The sequence below is a fragment of the Lepidochelys kempii genome, chromosome 9, assembly GCF_965140285.1.
Source record: "Lepidochelys kempii isolate rLepKem1 chromosome 9, rLepKem1.hap1, whole genome shotgun sequence".
NCBI classification, from domain to species: Eukaryota; Metazoa; Chordata; order Testudines; family Cheloniidae; genus Lepidochelys; species Lepidochelys kempii.
The window spans coordinates 87,725,378-87,750,461 of record NC_136388.1 but is presented as its reverse complement, the minus strand read 5'-3'; the positions used below and the strand labels follow the sequence as shown (position 1 = coordinate 87,750,461).

Here is a 25,084-nt window from a genome sequence, read left to right as displayed (position 1 = left end):
AAGCTATGTGGGTAGTAGGAGGTTAAATACATTCAAATAAAATGAATGCAAGTTGAAAGTCTACGCCTCTTCTCTGAGGTGTGCAAATTCCATGGACTTGGATCCATATAAGGATTTGACCCAGAAGTATTTTTAATAGGAATTTTTTTACCTGTCGTATACTTAGCATCGTCTTGGATTCTGCCAACTGGATAGTTATTTTCAAATGAGTAGAGGTTAAATGGCTTGGGAATGGTGTTTAGATGTTTCCACACATGATGATTTGGCGTTGTCCAACGTCCAGCAATGACATCGTAATCTCTTTGACCCAAATGCACTAATTTAGTATGAGAATCATAGAGTCCTCCATGAAAACCAATGATAACCTGAAAATCTGGATAAGTGTCCTGGTAGATATCTCCATATGGTGTATAGAGAATTTCTTTTATTACTTGGCCCCGGCTGCTAAAGATAGCTAGGGGTGTGCCGGTGTTGTCACAAGCAACATAATATTCTTCTCCACTGCTTAACTCCATAGCAATGAGATGGCCTTGAAGATCATAATATAGGGATGTTATTTCTGAGCTAGTATGATTGTATAAATGAGTAATTCTTATTGGATTGGAGAGATCAGCATAAAAGAACTGTAAGTGTTGTCCTAGACTCGATTTACTTGCAACTCGTCGTCCAAGCCCATCATAACAGTATTGCACAGTCCAACCAGACACTTTGTTGTAAGCTTTGTTCAGGAGACCATTGGAGTTATATTCAAATATTTCGTTGCCTCTTTGTCTAAGAAAACCATCCTCATCCATTTTGTACTGAATTTCTCCTAGTCTAGTGATGCGATCTCTAAGATCATATCTCAGAGGAGTGAGACGGGCACTGTTGCCATGACTAAGCAAGTTGATGTTTCCATTAAGGTCATAACTATAACGCCACTGGGTTTTGTCATTCACAGACACAGTTTGAAGTTGACCATCAGCATCATACTCATAAAAATACCTTGTTATGTTGGCATCTACTCCTACTCGTATATCACATATCACCATTCGGCCCATATTATCATACTGAATGGTCATCCAGTAGGCTATGGACTTAAGAATTTCATATTGCACTTCAATCACCTGACCATTGGCACTAAAAATCTTGGTGTGTTTCATCACTGTGGTAGTTATAACTTGGTTTAAGTCATAATTGATTACACTGAATTTTCCAAATTGTTCAGTCCTTCCAGAAACATCAACATATCGGTACAGATCTATAGGAAGAGGAGTCTCATTTATCATGGCCTGCATACTGGTGACCCGGAAATTGTTGTAACTGTAGTCAAATCTGGCATTTACAAGGCCTTCTTCACTAAATCTGAAGATCTGACGACCAATAAGAGGGCCTACATATAGCAAATAAGAGAAAAACAAGAAAAAACGAATTAGGCCCATAGTATATCTAACATACATAACAAAGAAAGAAAAGATGTTAATCTGAATGTATCCCTGAGTCTTATTGCTATTTGACTACATCTTTAAGTGAGAAAAATGTTAAATTGTTCTCTCATGGATTTATTTAGTGCACAGACACTCCTTAAAAACTTATTACTGTTTAAACTAATGATAGTTTACATATAATTATGACTTCCATATACTTCCATATACATAGGCTAATATTAACTTGAATTTATTTTTAACACGGCTAACACATTCCTGATATAAATAATTCCTTTGAATTTGTTATAACAGAGAAACTTGAAAATGCAAACAGTAAAGCAATTTGATTTATTATTTAGCAAATGTCTTCATATTGGAATAATAAATAACCAAATATTATGAGAGCCATTTCATAGCAAACGATAATAAGAATGTTTCATATTTCAAATGGGATAGATGTCTGTGGACAGACAAACAGACACATTTTTGTACTTCAACATAAAAACTGATTTTAATGGTAGGCTTGATTTCAAGCTGTCTACCAGATAAGACAGTGTTTGCAGGGGCCAAAGTGTTACCAGAGGTGACAGTATCATCCTTTAAAAATATTGATAGTTTTAACCAACCTGTTTGCCTGTATCTGATGGTGCAGATGAACCCATCATGCATTAAGTGTATTGTTTTAATAACCCCGGAAGATTCTTCATATGTAAACGTGACTTGAGTAGTATCATAAAGAATCTCTGATAGTCGGGACTGTTTGGTATATTTATAAAGGACTCTGCGACCTGTTCCAGGATATAGAATTTGCAGAAGTCGTCCATCTCTGGTGAAATCTTGTATGAAAGCAGCAGTGCTGTCTGGTGGGGTGTAGATATTACGATAGTACCCAACTGAAACCATGGTGTGCAAACTGTGGCGCACCATACTTGGCATGGTGACTGCGAGCAGATAATCTGATTGGTCATATTCAAAAATGTAGCGGCGTTGGCTGTGCAAGAGGAGCATCACAGTCTGCAATGAAATAGAAATGAGAGGGTAAGTAACGGACAAAACACATGATTACTAACCAAGTAGGTGCAAGAAAATGAAAGAACCATTGAAACAGATTCCTATTTCTATTGCTTGTTCTTATTCTCTGTATAATACAAAATAAAATTCCAAGCTTTGGAAAACATGTGGCCGAAGAGGCTGCTTACGGGAGAGGGACTGAAATAACACTGGCTGTGAGGACACAAAATTGTCAAGGCAGATGTAGCTCTCAGTGTACTGCACTGCAGCCTCATTGTAACTCAGTAAGCCACTTTGAAACATGTAGGGCACCTACCCAGGAAGCAAATTGAGACACAGCTGCCCTCACTAACACAAATAACGTACCAGCAAATGTTGATGAGAAAAGAGGCAACATTTACTGTTGCTGATGATTTGTTTAGCTCTTATTGGCATCCCTAGCATGACGCTTAGACCAGCTGAACAGCCTTGCCCTCCACAGAACAAGCACAGCACTTGGTCCATTCCGTGTGTACTCTTCTCTGCTCATAGCATATCCACAGACAAACCTGAATTTCCCCAGATGTATTCAGGAGTCATAATTATTGAGAAAAGGAGTACTTGTGGCACCTTAGAGACTAACCAATTTATTTGAGCATAAGTATGCATCCGATGAAGTGAGCTGTAGCTCACGAAAGCTTATGCTCAAATAAATTGGTTAGTCTCTAAGGTGCCACAAGTACTCTTTTTCTTTTTGCGAATACAGACTAACACGGCTGTTACTCTGAAACCTATAATTATTAAGGGCTATTTTTTGGGTAAGTATTTTTATCTCTGGTGTTTAACCTGTAAACTAATTTCTGTGAATAACTGATATTTGCTGTGTTGATTAGTTGTGACTGGTCAGAGAAATCACAAGGTCTGCTTTCTGTTTCCTGACTAGATGACTGAGCCAACACTTCTGGCAGAAATATTTCTGCATGCTAATTTAAAACCGAGTCTCTGTAAACTTTTGTTCTCCCTGTGGGGAGCTATCATTGCTGAAACAAACCCATACAAAGTTTAGCGAGATTATTTGTAGAAAGTCTTTGCAATATTTGCCCAGCTCTAGTAAGTGCCATGACTGTTCTTAGATATTACATATCCTGGCCACATATCTTGAACTGCAGTATAGGCTCGTTATAGCAAAGTACTTACATTCTGACCCCAATTCTATGAAGTACTTAAGCACATGAATAGCCACACTGATTTAAGTGTTTTGTATGATTGATGCCAAAGCGCTCAGAAACTTGAAGGATAGAGCTCTAAAGAGCAACATTGTGACCACCCTTCTAGGACACTTGAACCCTGGAAACAAGTTAAGAAAAACAACTTGCTTCTGAGCACAAACCCTGCCAGGACAGAAGACAGTAAGGGCTCAATCCTGCAAGGTGCTAATGCTTTGGCCCTAAGTCAGTTGACTCTGACAAATACCTAAATGTCTGCCCAAAAGAATGAAGATAGACTAAGTCCTCTTTAAATTTCTCATTCTTCCACCCTACTATTTATTTCAGCCTACCTTTGGTGAAAGACATCTGTCACCTGTACTGAGGCCAAAGAACATCAACATTTGCAATGCTTGAGTTATCCAGTGCCAGCCGGTGAAGACAGACTTTTCACCAAGCTTTTCCTGATCACTTAATTCTGGTTTGTCAAACATTTATAACATATTCACAGTGTTTATTTTATTCTCACTTTCCAGTCCCCAATCTGCAGTAAACCATTGTCTGAACTCTCCCTGTACTGATGTGATGACTCTCTTGCTATAATGCTCCCGGCTCTGCCATTGACAGAGTATGAATAACAAGTTCAGAAGCATCTCTAATATAACTTTAGTGCCCTTTTGTGCCATTTTCACAGCACTTTGTTTTTTGTCCAGGACAGTAAAAGGACAGTACAAGGATTGGAGACATAGTATCCTATCCAGTATTATCAGTGTGTATTATAAAGAGAATAAAAGGCAACTTCCTATCTATTCTAAAAAAGTCAGATTTTAAACTATCTATGCAAGTGAGCCCTAATTGATTCAAAAGGATTTCATGGCCTAGTTCATAAAACATCAAAAAAGCTCTCATTTTATAAATGCAGGCAAGATATGTTGAAATTCGCATGGGTTGAGCCCTTCATGATGTTTCAGATAAACAACTAGAGGTTATAGCTTGGAATCTCCACTGAGAACACACAAAAGAGATACATTGCTAAAAACAGCCACTAGATGTCACATCTGTTCAACATAAACATGCAGTTGCCCAAGTATTTTATCGGGCTGCAAATAGAGCAGGATTTTAGAAGTGAGCTTTGGGTAGTCAGTGGTTTTTATAAGAACAAGTAAATCAGTGTGACCAAATTAAGTAAAAAAATCTTTCCTGTACTATCCGCATGGTACCCTACCCATAGGAACCTTAATCCTAGCTCTAAGTGCCCTACACATACGAACCCTAACCCTAGGGCGGGAAGCCCAACCCACAGGAACCCTAACCTTAGCTTCAAGTGCACTGCCCATAGGAACCCTAACAGTAGGGTGGGGACCCCTACCCATAGGAACCCTAACCCTAGTGCAGGGAGCCATAGGAACCCTAACCCTAGCCGTAAGTGCCCTACACTTATGAACCCCCCCTCAAGGGCAGAGAGCCCTACCCATAGGAACCCTAACTCTAGGGCAGAGAGCCCTACCCATAGGAACCCTAACCCTAGCTTCAAGTGCTTTTTAAAATTAAATTACTAAGAAAGGAGGGATATTTGTCCACTATTAAGGCTCCAGAATACAATAATTAAACTGTAAAGAATGCTAATCTATCCAAGGAAAAATTTATACCTATAAACTGTAATTTTAGGAAAGCAAGGTGAACTACCTTATTGATTTTTTAATAAAACTAAATAATTGTGGCCACATGAGGATTGAGACAATTACAGCTTTAAAAATCATTACAAAATGTATACAATAAACAATTATTTCTCAGTGCGACCCCACAAGCCTTTCAATTGATGTACAGGGCTTTGTCAGACCAATCCTGAATTTGCAATTTGTGTTTGGAACTCTCATTGGTGACAATGTCAATTGTATGTATGGAGGATCAAGTCCATCATGTTTGACTTTCATTAACTCCCATAGTTATATGCAGCGTTATCGTAGCGGTGTTGGTCCCAGGATATGAGAGAGACAAGGTGAGTGAGATAGTATCTTTTATTGGACCAACTTCTGTTGGTGAGAGACACAAGCTCTTGAGCTTATACAGAAGTTGGTCCAAAAAAAGATATCTCACTTCCCTTGTCTCATTAACTCCCATGGGAATTACAGTATAGACCAAATCCTGGTTCCACTTGAGCCAGTGGAAGTTTTGCCATTTATTTCTGGGGGACCAGGATTTGGCCATATGTGTAAAAACTGCAGCACATTAGCTTATACATCTATGTTTGTGAACTCAACACAGAGTAGGAAAAGACAAACTGGCTTGGAAAAGTTGAAATACACAAGCCCTTTTACAATTTCAGGGCCAAAGAAAAAATATGGTACCTTCACAAGCTATTCTCATGGCACTGCCTGAATATGAAACCAAGCAGTACCGAAAACCTGTTTACTTCTGAGTTTCAGCTCAATATGCAGACAAAGGAGTTCCTGACAAATTCATCTGAACCAAACTTCAGAAACCTTTATGGTTTGTCAATCTTATTAACAAATGGAGCTGCCACAATGTGTCCAGATAAGGGAGGACTCATATTTTTATGTGGTTTCCAAGCTATATGAGGATTCTCTCTGGGTTAGATTCCAAATTTTTGGAGGATCAGACATAAATACCTTAAAATATGTACAGCAGAGGATATCTTAAAAGTACACATTTACAACTTTAAAATGTATAAATAACTTAAAAATAATTGGATTTCCGAGCATATAATATCACCTATCAGCTTTATTGCTTGTCTTGCTAGAGTCATTTCTCCAGATTCCTGTGGTTAACAGCTTAGAAAATGTTTGGAAACTCATGGTCTCTTGGATATTTTCAATGGTTGCCACTATCTTTTTTTAGTTGTAGAGGACGCTGTTTGGAGATACACTTCCAGTGTGTACTGAAATGCTCTTGAAGAAATGGCACACAGAAAATATGATGCTCCACCTTGGAGTATGCAACTTTGGTACCCTTGTTATGTGACCTGTATCTCTAAAGAGAATTGCAGATAATGGTTGTTGAGGAAACTCTGTCATGAAGCCTTTACCAAAGTGGAATAATTGTTTCCATCTCCTTTCATTTTTTTTCAAAAAAGTGAATACAGTGCTCCTTGGAAACCAATATCTTTATGCACAGGATACAATATAGGCAGTGGTACTATAAGCTTTTTTACACTGTTCCATAATCCTGACCTAGAAGGGCCACCTCTGTAAATCAGAGGATAATTCAGTTTCAATATCCTTTAAGTATTTGACTTCTCAACACATCTCAACACAGAATGACAACACATGTCAAAAGTGAGGGTGGGTTTTGTGGACCCCTGTCCACTTGGAACTGGACTGAGCCCATCAACACATTTTATATAAGTCATTAACAACTCTCAGATGCCAATGACCTTTGCCCACTGCTGATCTTGGCAGATATGAATCAATGACCTTAGAGGCCTGCAACTTTCCTTCCCATTTTTAATGCAATCCGAACCTTATCTTCCTTTACACTTGAAAATCACTTATATATTTTTAAATATATTATTCTAATGAAGCACATTAGCTGAGGATCCGGGGACCTACAGGCCGGTAAGCCTCACCACAGTCCCTGGAAAAATCATGGAGCAGGTCCTCAAGGAATCAATTCTGAAGCACTTTGAGGAGAGGAAAGTGATCAGGAACAGTCAGCATGGATTCACCAAGGGCAAGTCATGCCTGACTAACTAATTGCCTTTTATGATGAGATAACTGACTCTGTGGATTAGGGGAAAGCAGTGGACGTGTTATTCCTTGACTTTAGCAAAGCTTTTGACACTGTCTCCCACAGTATTCTTGCCAGCAAGTTAAAGAAGTATGGGCTGGAGGAATGGATTATAAGGTGGATAGAAAGCTGGATAGATCATCGGGCTCAACGGGTAATGATCAATGGTTTCAGCTCTAGTTGGCAGCCAGTATCAAGTGGAGTGCCCCAAAGATCGGTCCTGGGGCTGATTTTGTCCAATATCTTCATTAATGATCTGGAGGATGGCGTGGATTGCACCCTCAGCAAGTTTGCAGATGACACTAAACTGGGAGGAGTGCTAGATACGCTGGAGGGTAGGGATAGGATACAGAGGGACCTAGACAAATTAGAGGATTGGGCCAAATGAAATCTGATGAGGTTCAACAAGGACAAGTGCAGAGTCCTGCACTTAGGACGGAAGAATCCCAGGCACTGCTACAGACTAGGGACCGAATGGCTAGGCAGCAGTTCTGCAGAAAAGGACCTAGGGGTTACAGTGAATGAGAAGCTGGATATGAGTCAACAGTGTGCCCTTGTTGCCAAGAAGGCCAATGGCATTTTGGGATGTAGAAGTAGGGGATTGCCAGCAGATCGAGGGACGTGATCATTCCCCTCTATTCGACATTGGTGAGGCTTCATCTGGAGTACTGTGTCCAGTTTTGGGCCCCACACTACAAGAAGGACGTGTAAAACTTGCAAAAAGTCCAGCGGAGGGCAACAAAAAGGATTAGGGTGATTGAGCACATGATTTATGAGGAGAGGCTGAGGGAATTGGTATTATTTAGTCTGCAGAAGAGAAGAATGAGGGGGGATTTGATAGTTGCTTTCAACTACCTGAAAGGGGGTTCCAAAGAGGATGGATCTAGACTGTTCTCGGTGGTAGCAGATGACAGAACAAGGAGTAATGGTCTCAAGTTGCAGTGGAGGAGGTTTAGGTTGTATATTAGGAAAAAACTTTTTGACTAGGAGAGTGGCGAAGCACTGGAATGGGTTGACAAAGCCCTGGCTGGGATGATTTCATAGAATCATAGAATCATAGAATATCAGGGTTGGAAGGGACCTCAGGAGGTCATCTAGTCCAACCCCCTGCTCAAAAGCAGGACCCATCCCCAATTAAATCATCCCAGCCAGGGCTTTGTCAAGCCTGACCTTAAAAACTTCTAACGAAGGAGATTCCACCACCTCCCTAGGCAACGCATTCCAGTGTTTCACCACCCTCCTAGTGAAAAAGTTTTTCCCAATATCCAACCTAAACCTCCCCCACTGCAACTTGAGACCATTACTCCTTGTCCTGTCCTCTTCCACCACTGAGAATAGTCTAGAACCATCCTCTCTGGAACCACCTCTTAGGTAGTTGAAAACAGCTATCAAATCCCCCCTCATTCTTCTCTACCGCAGACTAAACAATCCCAGTTCCCTCAGCCTCTCCTCATAAGTCATGTGTTCCAGACCCCTAATAATTTTTGTTGCCCTTCGCTGGACTCTTTCCAATTTATCCACATCCTTCTTGTAGTGTGGGGCCCAAAACTGGACACAGTACTCCAGATGAGGCCTCACCAATGTCGAATAGAGGGGAACGATCACGTCCCTCGATCTGCTCGCTATGCCCCTACTTCTACATCCCAAAATGCCATTGGCCTTCTTGGCAACAAGGGCACACTGCGGACTCATATCCAGCTTCTCGTCCACTGTCACCCCTAGGTCCTTTTCCGCAGAACTGCTGCCGAGCCATTCGGTCCCTAGTCTGTAGCTGTGCATTGGGTTCTTCCGTCCTAAGTGTAGGACCCTGCACTTATCCTTATTGAACCTCATCAGATTTCTTTTGGCCCAATCCTCTAATTTGTCTAGGTCCCTCTGTATCCTATCCCTGCCCTCCAGCGTATCTACCACTCCTCTCAGTTTAGTATCATCCTCAAATTTGCTGAGAGTGCAATCCACACCATCCTCCAGATCATTTATGAAGATATTGAACAAAACTGGCCCCAGGACCGACCCCTCGGGCACTCCACTTGACACCGGCTGCCAACTAGACATGTAGCTATTGATCACTACCCGTTGAGCCCGACAATCTAGCCAACTTTCTACCCACCTTATAGTGCAATCATCCAGCTCATACTTCTTTAACTTGCTGACAAGAATACTGTGGGAGACCGTGTCAAAAGCTTTGCTAAAGTCGAGATACAATACATCCACTGCTTTCCCTTCATCCACAGAACCAGTAATCTCATCATAGAAGGCAATTAGATTAGTCAGGCATGACTTTCCCTTGGTGAATCCATGCTGACTGTTCCTGATCACTTTCCTCTCATGTAAGTGCTTCAGGATTGATTCTTTGAGGACCTGCTCCATGATTTTTCCGGGGACTGAAGTGAGGCTGACTGGCCTGTAGTTCCCAGGATCCTCCTTCTTCCCTTTTTTAAAGATTGGCACTACATTAGCCTTTTTCCAGTCATCCGGGACTTCCCCCGTTCGCCACGAGGTTTCAAAGATAATGGCCAATGGCTCTGCAATCACAGCCGCCAGTTCCTTTAGCACTCTCGGATGCAACTCGTCCGGCCCCATGGACTTGTGCATGTCCAGCTTTTCTAAATAGTCCCTAACCACCTCTTTCTCCACAGAGGGCTGGCCATCTATCCCCATGTTGTGATGCCCAGCGCAGTAGTCTGGGAGCTGACCTTGTTCGTGAAGACAGAGGGAAAAAAAGCATTGAGTACATTAGCTTTTTCCACATCCTCTGTCACTAGGTTGCCTCCCTCATTCATTAAGGGGCCCACACTTTCCTTGGCTTTCTTCTTGTTGCCAACATACCTGAAGAAACCCTTCTTGTTACTCTTAACATCTCTCGCTAGCTGCAGCTCCAGGTGCGATTTGGCCTTCCTAATTTCATTCCTACATGCCCGAGCAATATTTTTATACTCTTCCCTGGTCATATGTCCAACCTTCCACTTCTTGTAAGCCTCTTTTTTATGCTTAAGATCTGCTAGGATTTCACCATTAAGCCAAGCTGGTCGCCTGCCATATTTACTATTCTTTCGACACATCGGGATGGTTTGTCCCTGTAACCTCAACAGGGATTTAGTTGAGGTTTGGTCCTGTTTTGAGCAAGAGGTTGGACTAGATGACCTTCTGAGGTCCCTTCCAAACCTGATAATTCTATGAACTGAAACAAAAATCAAAACTAGTTTAATTCCACATGCCACTTATTCTAGCATAAACGTGTTACCACTCAATTTTATAGTTCTGCATAAATTTTTCCTTTGGGAAAGTCTCTTTCAAAAAAGTGAATAAACTTGTCAAAATGAAACAAAGGGAAAACATTCCACCAAATTTAATTTTAATACATGCCCAACGACAGTTTTCTAAGTGATGACAGTCCAAAGACATTTTATCTAAATACATAATTGTTCCCATTTACAGTTAAAAAGGGTTCTTAGTTACTTTTACTGGAGGCTTACCATGACAGTGAATGTATTTACAATTTAGTCTCTATATTGAGATAAATTTCCTGCCTTCAATATAATAATCCATTTTTCAATTGATTTACCTTTTCTAAGTATGTGTAGCTCCATATTTTACCATCTGCCCATGTTCTGGAAACTATCTTTCCACTTGGATCATACTCCATTTTCTCAGTCCATGTTCCTCTCTGAATGTAGGTCACTAATCCTGAATGTGAGTAAGTGATGTTGACTTCATTATATTTGCTGATGGGTGACCACAGAATTGGACGTCCCGTCTGGTCATACAGAATCCGAAGAGTGAATTTTCGATGGTCATCATAGATCTTTCCTGTTCTGGTTACGTGGTCAAAATCAATGGATAACAGGTTTCTGTTGTGGGCCTAAAGATAAATATGTAAGAATAATGTGTCTATATACAATTGCAGCATTTCTATGACAACTAAATGATCAAATATAGTAATTATTAAGGATGAGAAAATCCAAAGTTTCAGCCCGTTACAAATAGTTGGAATATGAAACTTACCTAAAAGTAAAACGTGAATTTTGCTCCCCAATTTTGGGACTCTGATTTACACAAGGAGGGAGATATTTGCATTTGCCCCCTCCCTGTATTTATAAAATTGCATTTAAAATGTTATTTTACTTACAAGGTTTTAAGGAAAGTGAATCCAGAAAGTGAAGAAAGTGAGACCTTTCAGTTTAAAGTGTATGCTAGTCACAATGTTCAGGGCTGTATTGTTCACAGTTAGTCTTACTGATTCTTTGTTGAAATAGCAGTGGCTTTATGTAACATCAGCTTGTCCCCACCAAAGCATTTCCATAGGTGTACTGCAATATGGCTTGCCTTGTAATAAGCAATCTGCCACCTGCAAGGAAAGACCCAAGCATGCTACAGCTGAACAGCCTCTCTGGTTGTGACAGACTGATGTTACCCAGGGCAACTGCAACAGCTGATACACTAAATGAAATGTATACAAACAGAACATCTTCCCAGGAGAACTTTTGTGAGGTTATTAGCAATTGCTTTGGAATTCAGAATTAGCACGTACTATTAGCTTCCCTTGACACAACTAAATCTCTTACACCTATCATGTTTCACATTTCAACACATTAGGATTTGCTTTATGCAAAACCTCCAATTCGAACACGCTAAAATTTCCTTTCATCTCTGTTCTTATCTTGTCCCAAGTCGTCCTCCTTTCTTCATCTTTCTTCTTCCTGTGTGTTGACTTCCTGACTCCATGCAAGGAAAGATGTGAAGCTGAGCTGGCTCTATATATTAACACAGACATTCTGCTTTTCCTAATCTCCATTAATATTGATAGCATAGTTACTATTCTGTGGCTGTCGATATTAAGGTACACATGAAAGTAGTACCAAAAATGGAACAGATATGTTAGCAGACACACACACTCCACTCACGTCCATAAACTTCGTCACATGGGATCAGGGAAGCGGACCATGAGGGAGTGAAGGCAGAAGAAACTGACCGATAGTGGCAATCGATCCAGAAGAATCAAATAGTTCCATTGTCCGGCCACACCGGAAGAAAGACTGGAGGCAATGGATGGGGTTTAATTAGGCTGCAATTTTATTCACTTAAAATATCTGGGGGTACACAGCATTAAATTATATAGTGCAGGTCATCATGCTTTTTTTAATCATTTCCATGTAATCCCCAACCTGACCCCAGCCATCCTGTTTCTGGGACTGAACCATCCTCCCCTGTAAAAGGATTAAGGGGGCTAGAAAAGGCTCCCCTTTGTACCAGACATAGGAGCTCCAAACCACCCTTGCTCAGCACCCTTAAGGGATGCTTTCTTTTACATCCTTTTCCAATCCATTTTATCCAATAACAATATCCCTTTCATACTGAGTACCTGCACTGGCCATCTACCACACGTTTTATGAACTAAGATGTGACATTATAACCTAAATCCCCTGCCCCAGCAGGGGTTCCAAACCTGCTGGGGGGAAGGTGAAAAATCCCAGCCCATCTCAGCCAGTCTGGCGTTGAGGGAAAAAATCCTTCCCAGCCCCATAGGGAAAAGTGGAAACGAGTGTAATGACCACAGTGGATCATGAAGGAACCTGGTGCTTTTTCAGATTCTATCAGTGGGACGGTCAGAGTTTGCCAGCCCATTCTCCAGGACTGCATGGGATATTAATACCCCGCATCCTTCTGGTCAGCTGCTGGGGCAGTGACACCCCTCCCTGGCACCCCCTCTCCTGTCCAGCTGTTTCCTGCTTCTTCCCATTTCATACTAGTGAACTTTCCCCCTTCCGCCACATTTGCTAGCAGTTGCAGGGGGAGCCCTTAAAGGAGCAACAACCCTTTTTCTTCCAGTCAGCAAGGCAAGGACTCACTGCATAAAGTTGCAGTGGGCACTGTTAGATGGAATATATAGGCCTAAAAAGTAAAAAATGTTAACATAATCCAGTTGCTGTCCATCATTAAACAATGTTAGACAAGGTTCAGGGTTTGGTACACCTCTGTATAGCTTGGTATACCTTAGCTGGCTTAATGCCATGACAAATACACCATTAAAATTCCTTTGAACCTTTTCTTAAAGGTACAGAAAAAGAAGGAAAACAGTTAAATCATTTAAAATGTAAAGTATTGAATAAGGTTTTCATTTTAACCACATCCTTTGTTCCCTTTTCCCTTTAGCTCGAGAGAGTTTTAGAAGGAAAAACCTACTTGCCTGACAGTCTCTTAAATGGTATTTCAAGACGGTAATAACTGTTCCTTTTGTGGAAAAAAGACATTATTAGCTGCAATGGGCGGGAGAGGTTGTTATTGCTGTTGTTGTTAAAGTCAGATCCCATTTCCCAAGAAGACAAAACAAGACAAACCCACACAGAAGGGGAGAGAAAAGAACAGCAAATAAAGAAAAAGCAGCTTCTGTCTCTGGTGTTGACTTTCACTTGCAGTCGGAAAAACACAGGCACCAAACATGGCCTTATCAGCCACTTCAAGACCTTGCAAAATTGTCCCAGCATCGGGCTGTTTAGGGCATTGCTTTTAGTTACCTCTTTTTGGTCACAGACTTACAGCAAAAAGAAAAGGAGTACTTGTGGCACCTTAGAGACTAACCAATTTATTAGAGCTTGTTTCAAAAGTACGGTCATGGTCAGCTAACCCAGACTCTTATTAGACATAAGGAAAAAGGAGAGAGAGAGATAGAAAAGAGAAGAAACTAAGGTAGGGAAGGAAAAGGGCACATGGAGGGAGGAGACAAGGTCTTACATCCCAGGTGGAGTTCGAGATTTAGCCAAAATTGGCAGAGGTGGTGATGTCATCTGGCTCCCTCTTTCTGGCCCAGTTTGGTCAGCACATCTTTCAGGATTTGGATGACGAAGGACCTGGATCCCAGGAGATGGTAGTGGTAGAAGCCATGATGGTGAAGCTCACTCCAATAGCCATTCCCCCTGCCCCAAAGTCTCTTTCTTTAAGAACCGCAAGGGGGAGTGAAGGGTGGACTAGCCCATCCTCTCATTATTTTGTCCAAAAATTAGGCCTAGTTTTTGACACACCAATTTTGGTTCCATTCTTTTCTTGTTTACCAAGAATGATCTTAACATAATGCTTGCATTATATCAGGAGGCCTTTTATTTCCCTTTTCTACCTTTTCCCATCAACATTTTTGTTCTAGGTTCTTGTGGCATTGTATGAACCTACACTCTCTTTTTACCAATGATGGTAAATTTGTAGACCCAATTACCACAACATCACATATTGGATGAGGAGGGCAGATTGTGGTTGCATAGTCTGCTCCTCATTAGAGTTCACAGCAGTCGACAATAGCAATTAACAGTGCCAGCATTCTTCTGTACACCAGCTGTCTTGATGCACGATATCCATGTCCTGCAACACTCCTGTTACTCCAGCTTCAAGTGTCTTCTGAGCAGAGAATAGACTAATCATACTATGTTGTGTCAAAATTTGTGGACAAATAAGTTAAATTAAGAAGGCAATTCCAATCCTGTGAGGTCCAAATGAAAATTTGAACCCAGATCTCTGGCAATGAAATGCATCTTCCCTCACATATCTCCTTAAATTTTTCAGTCACCAAAGACAATCATTATTATCATTATGCTCAGTTTTAATTAGAGATGTGCAATTATCAACTATCATCTAGGGAACCATAAAATAGATTGTTTATTGACTTGTTTCTTCAAACTACCAGTGCTCAATGCTTGCATTAATTTATTTTGAACAATAAATTGTGATATAACTTCTCACAGCAGGGATGCTGTCACATTGTGTGTTTATACAATGCCCAGCACAACAGAGCCCTGGTCCTAATTGTGGCCTGTGGGTACAGCTCTAAAATAAATGTTAAATAGTACTAGCCCACGCTGTGGTTCACACATAGTGTGAGTGATTAAAAGGAACATCTTTTCTGTCTTTAGATACAAATTGTTTGAAAACCTAGAAGAAGCAGGTGTTGATTCTTTAACTATCTTTCCTGTGGTTTTATATATATATACACATCTCTAAATTTAATAGTGTTCCTTTACTACAGTTGTAAAATACCTACATACTTCAGTAGATGGCTGTAACTATTACATTTTATGTTCTAATGATAGTTAAAGAGCCTAAGTAAAAAGTGATTTTCAGTTCAACTACATTTGTTGGTATATTTGTGTGACGGATATTTCTTAGTAAATTTACTTTCTCTGAAACCAGGATTGGTAATAAAACACATTGAAAAGAAAGTAGAGGATAAATCTTGACTAATATTCTTTTACCATCTATGTGTAAATTTAATGTTCTCCTTATTATTAATATTATGATTGTAGGGCAATCTAAATGCAGACATGACTCAATGAATAAGAATCAAAAACAGACCAGAAAGGGATGAGGCATATTCACATCTTGCTGGTTTTGTAAAATTCAGTGTGTTATTTCTGTTTTTGTTTTTTATTTTATAATTCACTTTTCAGAAGTGCAAGGCAGAACTGGATTTTTAGAAGGGATTGCCTTTAGAAGGGAACCCTCATTTCTAAGCCAACACAAAAATGTTGATTTGAAATCGCAGTTGTTTTGCTTAAAGATGGTTTCTGAAGTCTCTGCACAACTGAGTAATGAGCTAATGTGAGGAAAGTGAATTAGGATATTCCAATATCCAGCACAAGTCAAATGTGCGCTTACAAACTTTGCCTACATTGTGATTTTCCCATGCCAATAAGGAGGAACTGGCTATCAAAGAACCAGATCCTCAGAGGATGCAAATTGTTGTAGTTCCACTGACTTCAATTCTCAGACCTAACGTGTACCAAAAACATATAAACTAGTCTGCAGGTATGTGTACATTCTTGTATGTTCAGTGAAGCCAAACTAATTAACACCACCTGAGGAACTCACCCAATAACTGTAAAGTAACTAGTTAGAGGACTGATAATATTATGGAAAAAATATTTGTTAACCAGTATAACAAACATATCTGTTCAAGCCCGTATCCTCAAAACTTCTGACTTGAGTTTTACACAGCAAGGTCGTTTTTTTTTTTAAGTGCAAATAAGTGGGACTAGCCAGGCATCTAATTCTCAATTTTGTACAGTCACTTGTAAAAAATGGATTGTATTCAGTTCTGAGTTCCCTAAGTTATGCAAAAGAAAGGAGTAAGCAGCACCGAATTCTAATTGATATATTACTATGCATCATGCTCATTGGTTTTAACAGCAGCCTTTGCTTCATTTTCAGAAGTCAATTAAAACAGAAGTTCAATTGATTAAAAAAAGAAGGCTTGCTAGATTAAAATTCATGTTAAAATGCCTGTTTATATGTAGATTTACTATTAATATAAAGACTGCACATACGCATACGGACTGTTTTGCACATTTGGTGAAGGCACTAGGTCAGAGCATTCTACACTTTAAAAAGTTATGTTTAATTTCAGAGTTATCCACCTGATTGGATTTTGGGAGCCTGTTGGCCCCTACTACAGCATTCTATTTACTAATGTGCTAGATCAGGGGTTCTCAAACTGGGGGTTGGGACCCCTGAGGGGGTCACAGGGTTATTACACAGGGGGTTGCAAGCTGTCAGCCTCCACCCCAAACCCCGCTTTGCCTCCAGCATTTATAATGGTGTTAAATATATTTTAAAGTGTTTTTAATTTATAAGGGGGGTTGCACTCAGGGGCTTGCTATGTGAAAGGGGTCACCAGTACAAAAGTTTGAGAACCACTGTGCTGGATCCTCTTCTCGGTTCCATTTCTGGGAAGAAGAATTCTTACCATGCAGTCTTGCTACTTTTAAAAAACATAACTTTTATACCTTTCTTCAAGGCCTGCTACTAGCATGGGTAAGCTGTCTCTCCTCCAAGGATGAATTAACAATCCTCTGGGGGTGGGGGTCGCATGCTTTTGTGCTGCCTATTAATGGGGACTGGGAATTAAGAGCATTAGAAAGTCCTAGAGAGGAAGAAGTCTTCTACTTTTATAACCTGGCTCTTTTTATCCTACTCCCTAGTTGTCTGCTTTTAAATTTATTTCCCTATCACTCAAACGCATTTGTATTGGTTGCTTCAATGGACTGAATTACTTGGCTACTTTAACCACATCAGTGCTAAATTTTAAGTGAAATAATTTGACCTGAATTCTGCCCTTCATTCTCAAAACTTTTGGATTGTGCCACCTGCTTTTTTATTGAATTTTGAGGACTCCCGCAAGTCTATTCATCTCCAGTGAGAATCAGCCTAAGCCCTGGGGCCTCCTCTTACACATATTCTCAAAATCCAGCATCATATTCCCACATCACTGGCTTTCCAAGGCATGATCTAGCTATTGTAGGGCTTTATACGGTGCCTATCCCCATATTATCAAGTGCTTAGTAGCTTTATTTTCAAAATGTGACCCAATATGAACTAAGGCCGAAGTGCCACTTGTTTTGATTTGTATTCCAGCCCGCAATTGACATAACTTTTTTGTAATTGTACCCACATAATAGTTTTCAAAGATTTGTCAATAATAAGCCCTAAATACCTTTAATTTATGTAGTCTATTGGCCTCATGCTTTTTATTTGATTTTTGTTGTTGATGCTATACTGCTTTTCCTTTTCAAAGGGCCTAGTTACCTTGCAGGATGCAGCTCTCTCTGTGAAAACCTAATCTGCACTGATACTCTGACTCTGTGTCTAACTGCATTGTTCCTCACAATTCCCTACATCTCCCTGACTCCTCCTTCTCTATCACAACTAAATTAAAACTTTTGTCTTCAGTGTCAAAGCCCGACACAAGCCCGCTATGCTATATATTTGACTTGTGACCCTATGCCCACTTTATCAACAATACCAGCTTAGATACTCAGTTTGTCCTTTCTCTTAGAAGTATCCCTGATCCTATTCACAAGCATGGAATGCCTTCTCTTGCCCACCAAGCCATCACACGCTCCTCATTCAAGTCACTCCAGAAAGCTCACCTCTTCCAGGATGCTCACAAGAAGTGACTCATTGCTAGCCACTCTCATAGCTTTAGTATTTTTTGTTTATAAAAGGTGGGAGAGAGGAAAATAAGCAACCAAAAATCCTAACCCAAGACCCAAAATGTACTGGTACCTATGCTCAGTGACCATGTGAGCTCCCTTGTTCAAGATACAAAATCTCAGATGAACTTGGCACAAAAGGATTCAACTTTAAAGGGGAAAAATGATTTTTACCTTACACTTTAGAAGACAGAGCAAAAATACACTTCTCCCATTTGTATTTAAAATGATCATTTAATCTAGTGTAATTAAGTTCAAATTGCCCCCTTCCCTGGGAATATCCTCACGAGATTTCTCCCCTGATTGCAAAGAGGTGTGGTTAGAGACAGAATCTCATAAGAGTTTTCAATCCAGCACTTACATTTTCAGAATCAGAAAAAGAAGACTAGCATTCTGGCAAGAGTGGAGGAATGTGGTCCCCCACAGGTTGGGCCCACAAATCCTGCTGACACCTTGAGATCTGCGCCTTAACCGCATCTCTGGCTTTGCTCTATGGCAGTGGTGTTCCAATAGAGCAGGAACGCCTCTAACCTGGGCTTCCCAAAGAACCATCCCCCAAAGGGGAATTCCATTGTGGAGCGGGAATGGGGGTGGACATGGATATGAAGAAATAATATAGGTAGAATAATATTCTTTGCCAAATCCTGTCTTTATCTCATCCAGTCCAATCCCAGCATGCCATTGTTTGCCCTCCATCTTCGTGTAGCTATCGATGGTGTCTAGGGGAGAAGAAGACTCTTCCATATAGGCAGCTGAGATGCCTTTCTGAGCCAGAGAGGGGATCCATGTGTAGATGGTCTCTGTGGTGTGCAGATCTCAAAAGTACAATCAAGCTCTTTTTAATTTACCATAATGACGATACAAGATGATACTATTGTGATGTGGCTGGATTTTTTTGGAGGGGTGGAGCTTCCATGACAGTATGTCAAGTGAGTAATACACTGTAGATTCTCTTACTGAACGGAACAACAAATGGACTAGCAATTTCATGCAGTTTCAACTCAGCACTTGATCTATGGGTGCTTTAGTTTGTTTATAATTTTTCAATAAATGGACATATTTCACTCCTCTAGGCCCAACCCACTTGTGAACCTTCTCCTTTTTTGGCATGTGCTCTTGAGGAAAACAAAGGTGCAGATGAAAATGAGTTAAAAGAACATGGAATGAAATTAGCCAATGGAAAATTTAAGGGGAATATCAGAAAAATATTGGGCAGAATGAAGCACTTGAACATATCACAACATGAGGCAGAATACATAATCAGATACACCTTTTACATTGATCACTTTTATGATTCAATGCACTTAAATATGTGTTTTGCAGTTATTTAAGCACAGTCTGAAAGACTTACACAGAAATGAACCAACTGTTGAATTGCACCTTGAAGGCCGTTTGAACCACCCATTCATTCCTACAACATGCACATTTGCCAATAGAGTACATTAGAGAACTGTTCAACCACTTTCCCGATCATAACGAAAATGAGGATTCAAACTGTGACAAAGAAGAGGTGACCTGGACAATCTGAGGAAATGCAAGGGAAACCAAATGAGGCTTTGTCCCATATGCAAGATATTTGTGAGGAAATTATGATCCAGTGGTCTGAAAGGCATTTGGTCTGACAGTTTGTTTAATAACAGACGGGTGCTATGTCATGATAACCACACTCTGATCACTGGTTGGGTTCATGATTCACTAATAGATTCATTGTCTTTTTGTTCTGTATTTGTACAGCCCTAAGCCTAATGGTCCATGGCTATGGATCCTAGATGCTACAGTCATACAAATAACAAGCAGTAATAATATAACAACAATTAAATACTTAACAAAGAAGTGAACGTGTGCATACATTATCCAAGTTTAAAAATGGGGATTAAACTGAATAACTTCACACATTTTGCTGAGAAAAAAATCATGTAGGACTGACAACCAAGATGCATCCTTGAAATATTTGATTGCATACATTCACCATTTAATTTGGCATAAGGTAAGATAATACATATGTATGCATCCCATTGTTGCTAATCATTACTTTGAATATAAAATATTCCCACTCATTTTACAGGTGTTTCAAGCAGTGTTTGTGTCAAAAATATAACTGATTTCTTAAAGCACTTTTTTTTTTAAAGAAGTTAACAGTTGCTTTGGGTCTTACTGTTAATCAAACGCTGAATGTGACCATCTGTCATTATAATCTGTGAATTCTCAGGAAGGAAAATACAAACCAAGGATGCAATGTTAAAAATGATTGTTTATTAGGGACCAGATTGTGACCTGGCTAATGCACTCATACAGGGGAATGACAGATGCAAGTTGTGTCATGGGTACCATAAGGAGAGAGAGAGAACAGCACCATGGAGGCGTAGCTTTGACTTGCCCTAATCTTCCCCTTCTGCCAGATGTACTGGCAAGTGCAGTTCAGCAGCGCCCCAGCAGAAGTAATCTGCCCCAGGTACAGCACTGGGCAGCTGGCAGAGATTACCTCCACCCAGAATAAGAAGGGAAGTCAGGACGCAAAAACTCACAATCTGCTACTGGGGCAGAGTAACTACATGTTGCCCCTCACCCTGGGCTTTTGTCACAAATCACAATTTAGCTCTTGTTAAAAAATAAAAAAAAAGCAATTATATTGGGAAGTCAAGTTTAACAACTAAAATCAAACAACAATGGATCAGAATCCCCGTGAACTTTGGAGAAACCATTTGCATGTGAAATCTGTGGCTAAGGACTAACTCTAAAATATAATCTTCCTTACGATTTTTATAAAGAAATAAATTTCAACATGACTGAATTCAGTGGTCTTCAAAAGAAATGCTGCACTTTACAAAAGAGGAATCCTTACCCGTAACCTTCTCTCAAATGCTGAGATATTGCCTTTGGTCTGCTCCTTCCTTTGCCTCCATTCTATGAGGTTTGAATTATGCTCTCCAGGTAATGAGATATTGCACTTTCCCAAAGTGGGGTTAACAACGCCTGCAAGAATGTGGGGCTCTGTGTTTAGAGTGATCTCCATTCCGCTGGCAAAGGTAACCCTCAGCGAACCATCTGGGCTGACCCGATAGATATTCTGCGTGTTGTCTGTCAATAAAACAAGAAAATGGGGAAAGTTCAGTTCTCCAGCTTCATGAAACAAATGTTAGATGTGCAAAGGTATGTTTGTCCATGGTTTATAGGCAGCTGTATATGTACCAACTTCTGTATACGTTTGTAACCTGGAGGCTGCAGGTCTTCAGACATGTAAACAGATTTTCAGTAGATTTAGGCCTTATTATTTTCATATTGGAGACATCCTGAATAAAGGGCATCTGCCTTCAGATCATAGGCTTTTAAAAAAGTGAATTCATCAAGTTGGCTTTTTGCCAATTTGACAGTATGCTGATGATTAGTCTGTTGGGATCAATATGCCACTTATATAGTAAAGCTTATATAACCCTTAAATGAAGTTAACGAAGAATTGAGGTTGAGTCTGACAGTTATTTCTTCAACTGTCTAGGATAAGAACCTCTCCCCCAACTCTGTTCTTTTTAAGCCAAAGCCCTATTTCTGGTTGTGGGAGGATTTCCCTGGCACAGATGCTGTGGAAATCAGTGATAAGGCTGCCTTCTGAGGACCCCCTCCACAAGCCCTGGCATAGGGAGTATGTCAGGGGTGCAGCTGGCAGCAGGAGGGAATATGTCAGTGGTGATACCAGAACATGAAATGCTGTGAAGAATCTAGGCAGTGCTGCAGCCCATAGGGCACCCACTTGAAGCTGCCATAAGCTTAGATAGGCTTCAAGTATAATCTAAATTACGCTGAAGGCCTCAGAGCAGCCCTGGATTGGAACAGTGCTCAGGTGGTTTAAAGGCACCTTAAGTCTTCCTTCCCCAGGCTGTGAATTCTGTGCTGCACCTCTCAGGGTACATCTACCCTGGAGCTGGAAGGTGTAATTTCCAGCTCGATGAGACATACATACACTAGCTTTTATTGAGCTTGTGCACTAAAAATAGGGTGTAGCTGCAATCGCTTGAGCAGAGGCAGTAGCTAGCCACCTGACTATGGACCTAGGGTCTGGGATGGGATTGTAGTCAGGTGGTTAGCTTTGCCCACCACTCGGACTATGGTGGCTACACTTCTATTTTTTGCTTGCTAGCTCAATCACCTCCCACCTTCTATAAAAAAACCTCTCACCACCAACAAAAAAATTCAAGGAGGAAGAAAAACTATTAGTAGACTGAACATTTTAGAAGCGATTTTGTTAAATGACCTCAGGAATCTGAGGCAGGGCATTTAGTCATATTTCAGCAAGAGAAAAGGAGTACTTGTGGCACCTTAGAGACTAACCAATTTATTTGAGCATGAGCTTTCGTGAGCTACAGCTCACTTCATCGGATGCATACCGTGGAAACTGCAGAAGACATTATATACACACACAGAGACCATGAAACAATACCTCCTCCCGCCCCACTGTCCTGCTGATAATAGCTTATCTAAAGTGATCATCAAGTTGGGCCATTTCCAGCACAAATCCAGGTTTTCTCACCCTCCGCCCCCCCCCCCAAACTCACTCTCCTGCTGGTAATAGCCCATCCAAAGTGACCACTCTCTTCACAATGTGTATGATAATCAAGGTGGGCCATTTCCTGAATAGGTCGGAATATGAACAAGAGGCTGCTCGGCAGCTCTCCAACACCACTTTCTACAAGCCATTACCCTATGATCCCACTGAGGGTTACCAAAAGCAACTACAGCATTTACTCAAGAAACTTCCTGAAAAAGCACAAGATCAAATCCGCACAGACACACCCCTGGAACCCTGACCTGGGATATTCTATCTACTACCCAAGATCCATAAACCTGGAAATCCTGGGCACCCCATCATCTCAGGCATTGGCACCCTGACAGCAGGATTGTCTGGCTATGTAGACTCCCTCCTCAGGCCCTACGCTACCAGCACTCCCAGCTACCTTCGAGACACCACTGACTTCCTGAGGAAACTTCAATCCATCGGTGATCTTCCTGATAACACCATCCTGGCCACTATGGATGTAGAAGCCCTCTACACCAACATTCCACACAAAGATGGACTACAAGCGATCAAGAACATTATCCCCGATAATGTCACAGCTAACCTGGTGGCTGAACTTTGTGACTTTGTCCTTACCCATAACTATTTTACATTTGGGGACAATGTATACCTTCAGATCAGCGGCACTGCTATGGGTACCCGCATGGCCCCACAGTATGCCAACATTTTTATGGCTGATTTAGAACAACTTGTCCCCTAAAGCTGAGGTCATACCTCAGAAAACAGAAGATTCAAATGTTACAGAACTTTGTAGAGGGTCAATATACATTTGTATGTGCTCCTACGAGCAAATATGGTACAAGTTTAAATAATACTCTACTTGCGCTATATTGATGACATCTTCATCATCTGGACCCATGGAAAAGAAGCCCTTGAGGAATTCCACCATGATTTCAACAGTTTCCATCCCACCATCAACCTCAGCCTGGTCCAGTCCACACAAGAGATCCACTTCCTGGACACTACAGTGCTAATAAACAATGGTCACATAAACACCACCCTATACTGGAAACCTACTGACCGCTATTCCTACCTACATGCCTCCAGCTTTCACCCTGACCACACCACACGATCCATCGTCTACAGCCAAGCTCTGCGATACAACCGCATTTGCTCCAACCCCTCAGACAGAGACAAACACCTACAAGATCTCTGTCAAGCTTTCTTACAACTACAATACCCACCTGCAGAAGTAAAGAAACAGATTGATAGAGCCAGAAGAGTTCCCAGAAGTTACCTACTACAGGACAGGCCTAACAAAGAAAATAACAGAACGCCACTAGCCGTCACCTTCAGCCCCCAACTAAAACCCCTCCAACGCTTTATTAAGGATCTACAACCTATCCTGAAGGATGACCCAACACTCTCACAAATCTTGAGAGACAGGCCAGTCCTTGCCTACAGACAGCCCCGCAACCTGAAGCAAATACTCACCAACAACCACATATTACACAACAGAACCACTAACCCAGGAACCTATCCTTGCAACAAAGCCCGTTGCCAACTGTGCCCACATATCTATTCAGGGGACACCATCACAGGGCCTAATAACAGCCACACTATCAGAGGCTCGTTCACCTGCACATCCACCAATGTGATATATGCCATCATGTGCCAGCAATGCCCCTCTGCCATTTACATTGGCCAAACTGGACAGTCTCTACGTAAAAGAATAAATGGACACAAATCAGATGTCAAGAATTATAACATTCATAAACCAGTTGGAGAACACTTCAATCTCTCTGGTCACGCAATCACAGACATGAAGGTCGCTATCTTACAACAAAAAAAACTTCAAATCTAGACTCCAGCGAGAAACTGCTGAATTGGAATTCATTTGCAAATTGGATACTATTAATTTAGGCTTAAATAGAGACTGGGAGTGGCTAAGTCATTATGCAAGGTAGCCTATTTCCCCTTGTTTTTTCCTACCCCCCCCCAAGACGTTCTGGTTAAACTTGGATTTAAACTTGGAGAGTGGTCAGTTTGGATGAGCTGTTGCCAGCAGGAGAGTGAGTTTGTGTGCGTGTGTGTGTTTCCGGGGGGGGGGGGGGGGGATGGGTGAGAAAGCCTGGATTTGTGCTGGAAATGGCCCACCTTGATTACCATGCACATTGTAGGGAGAGTGGTCACTTTGGATAAGCTATTACCAGCAGGAGAGTGAGTTTGTGTGTGTATGGGGGTGAGAGAACCTGG

General features: G+C 41.0%; 1 protein-coding gene across 11 annotated transcripts in view; it reads right to left on the bottom strand.

Annotated features, from left to right (window-relative positions):
* Positions 1 to 25,084, bottom strand: part of TENM1 (teneurin transmembrane protein 1) — a 1,397,628-nt gene that overhangs the window by 8,309 nt on the left and 1,364,235 nt on the right. For all 11 annotated transcript variants that reach the window (XM_073361279.2, XM_073361281.2, XM_073361264.2 and 8 more), the window contains 4 exons: positions 21,164 to 21,399; positions 10,914 to 11,210; positions 2,033 to 2,420; positions 152 to 1,372 (listed from right to left, as the gene is read on the bottom strand). In XM_073361279.2, coding sequence (XP_073217380.1) covers positions 152 to 1,372; positions 2,033 to 2,420; positions 10,914 to 11,210; positions 21,164 to 21,399 — 2,142 coding nt within the window. The remainder of the gene's footprint in view (positions 1 to 151; positions 1,373 to 2,032; positions 2,421 to 10,913; positions 11,211 to 21,163; positions 21,400 to 25,084) is intronic.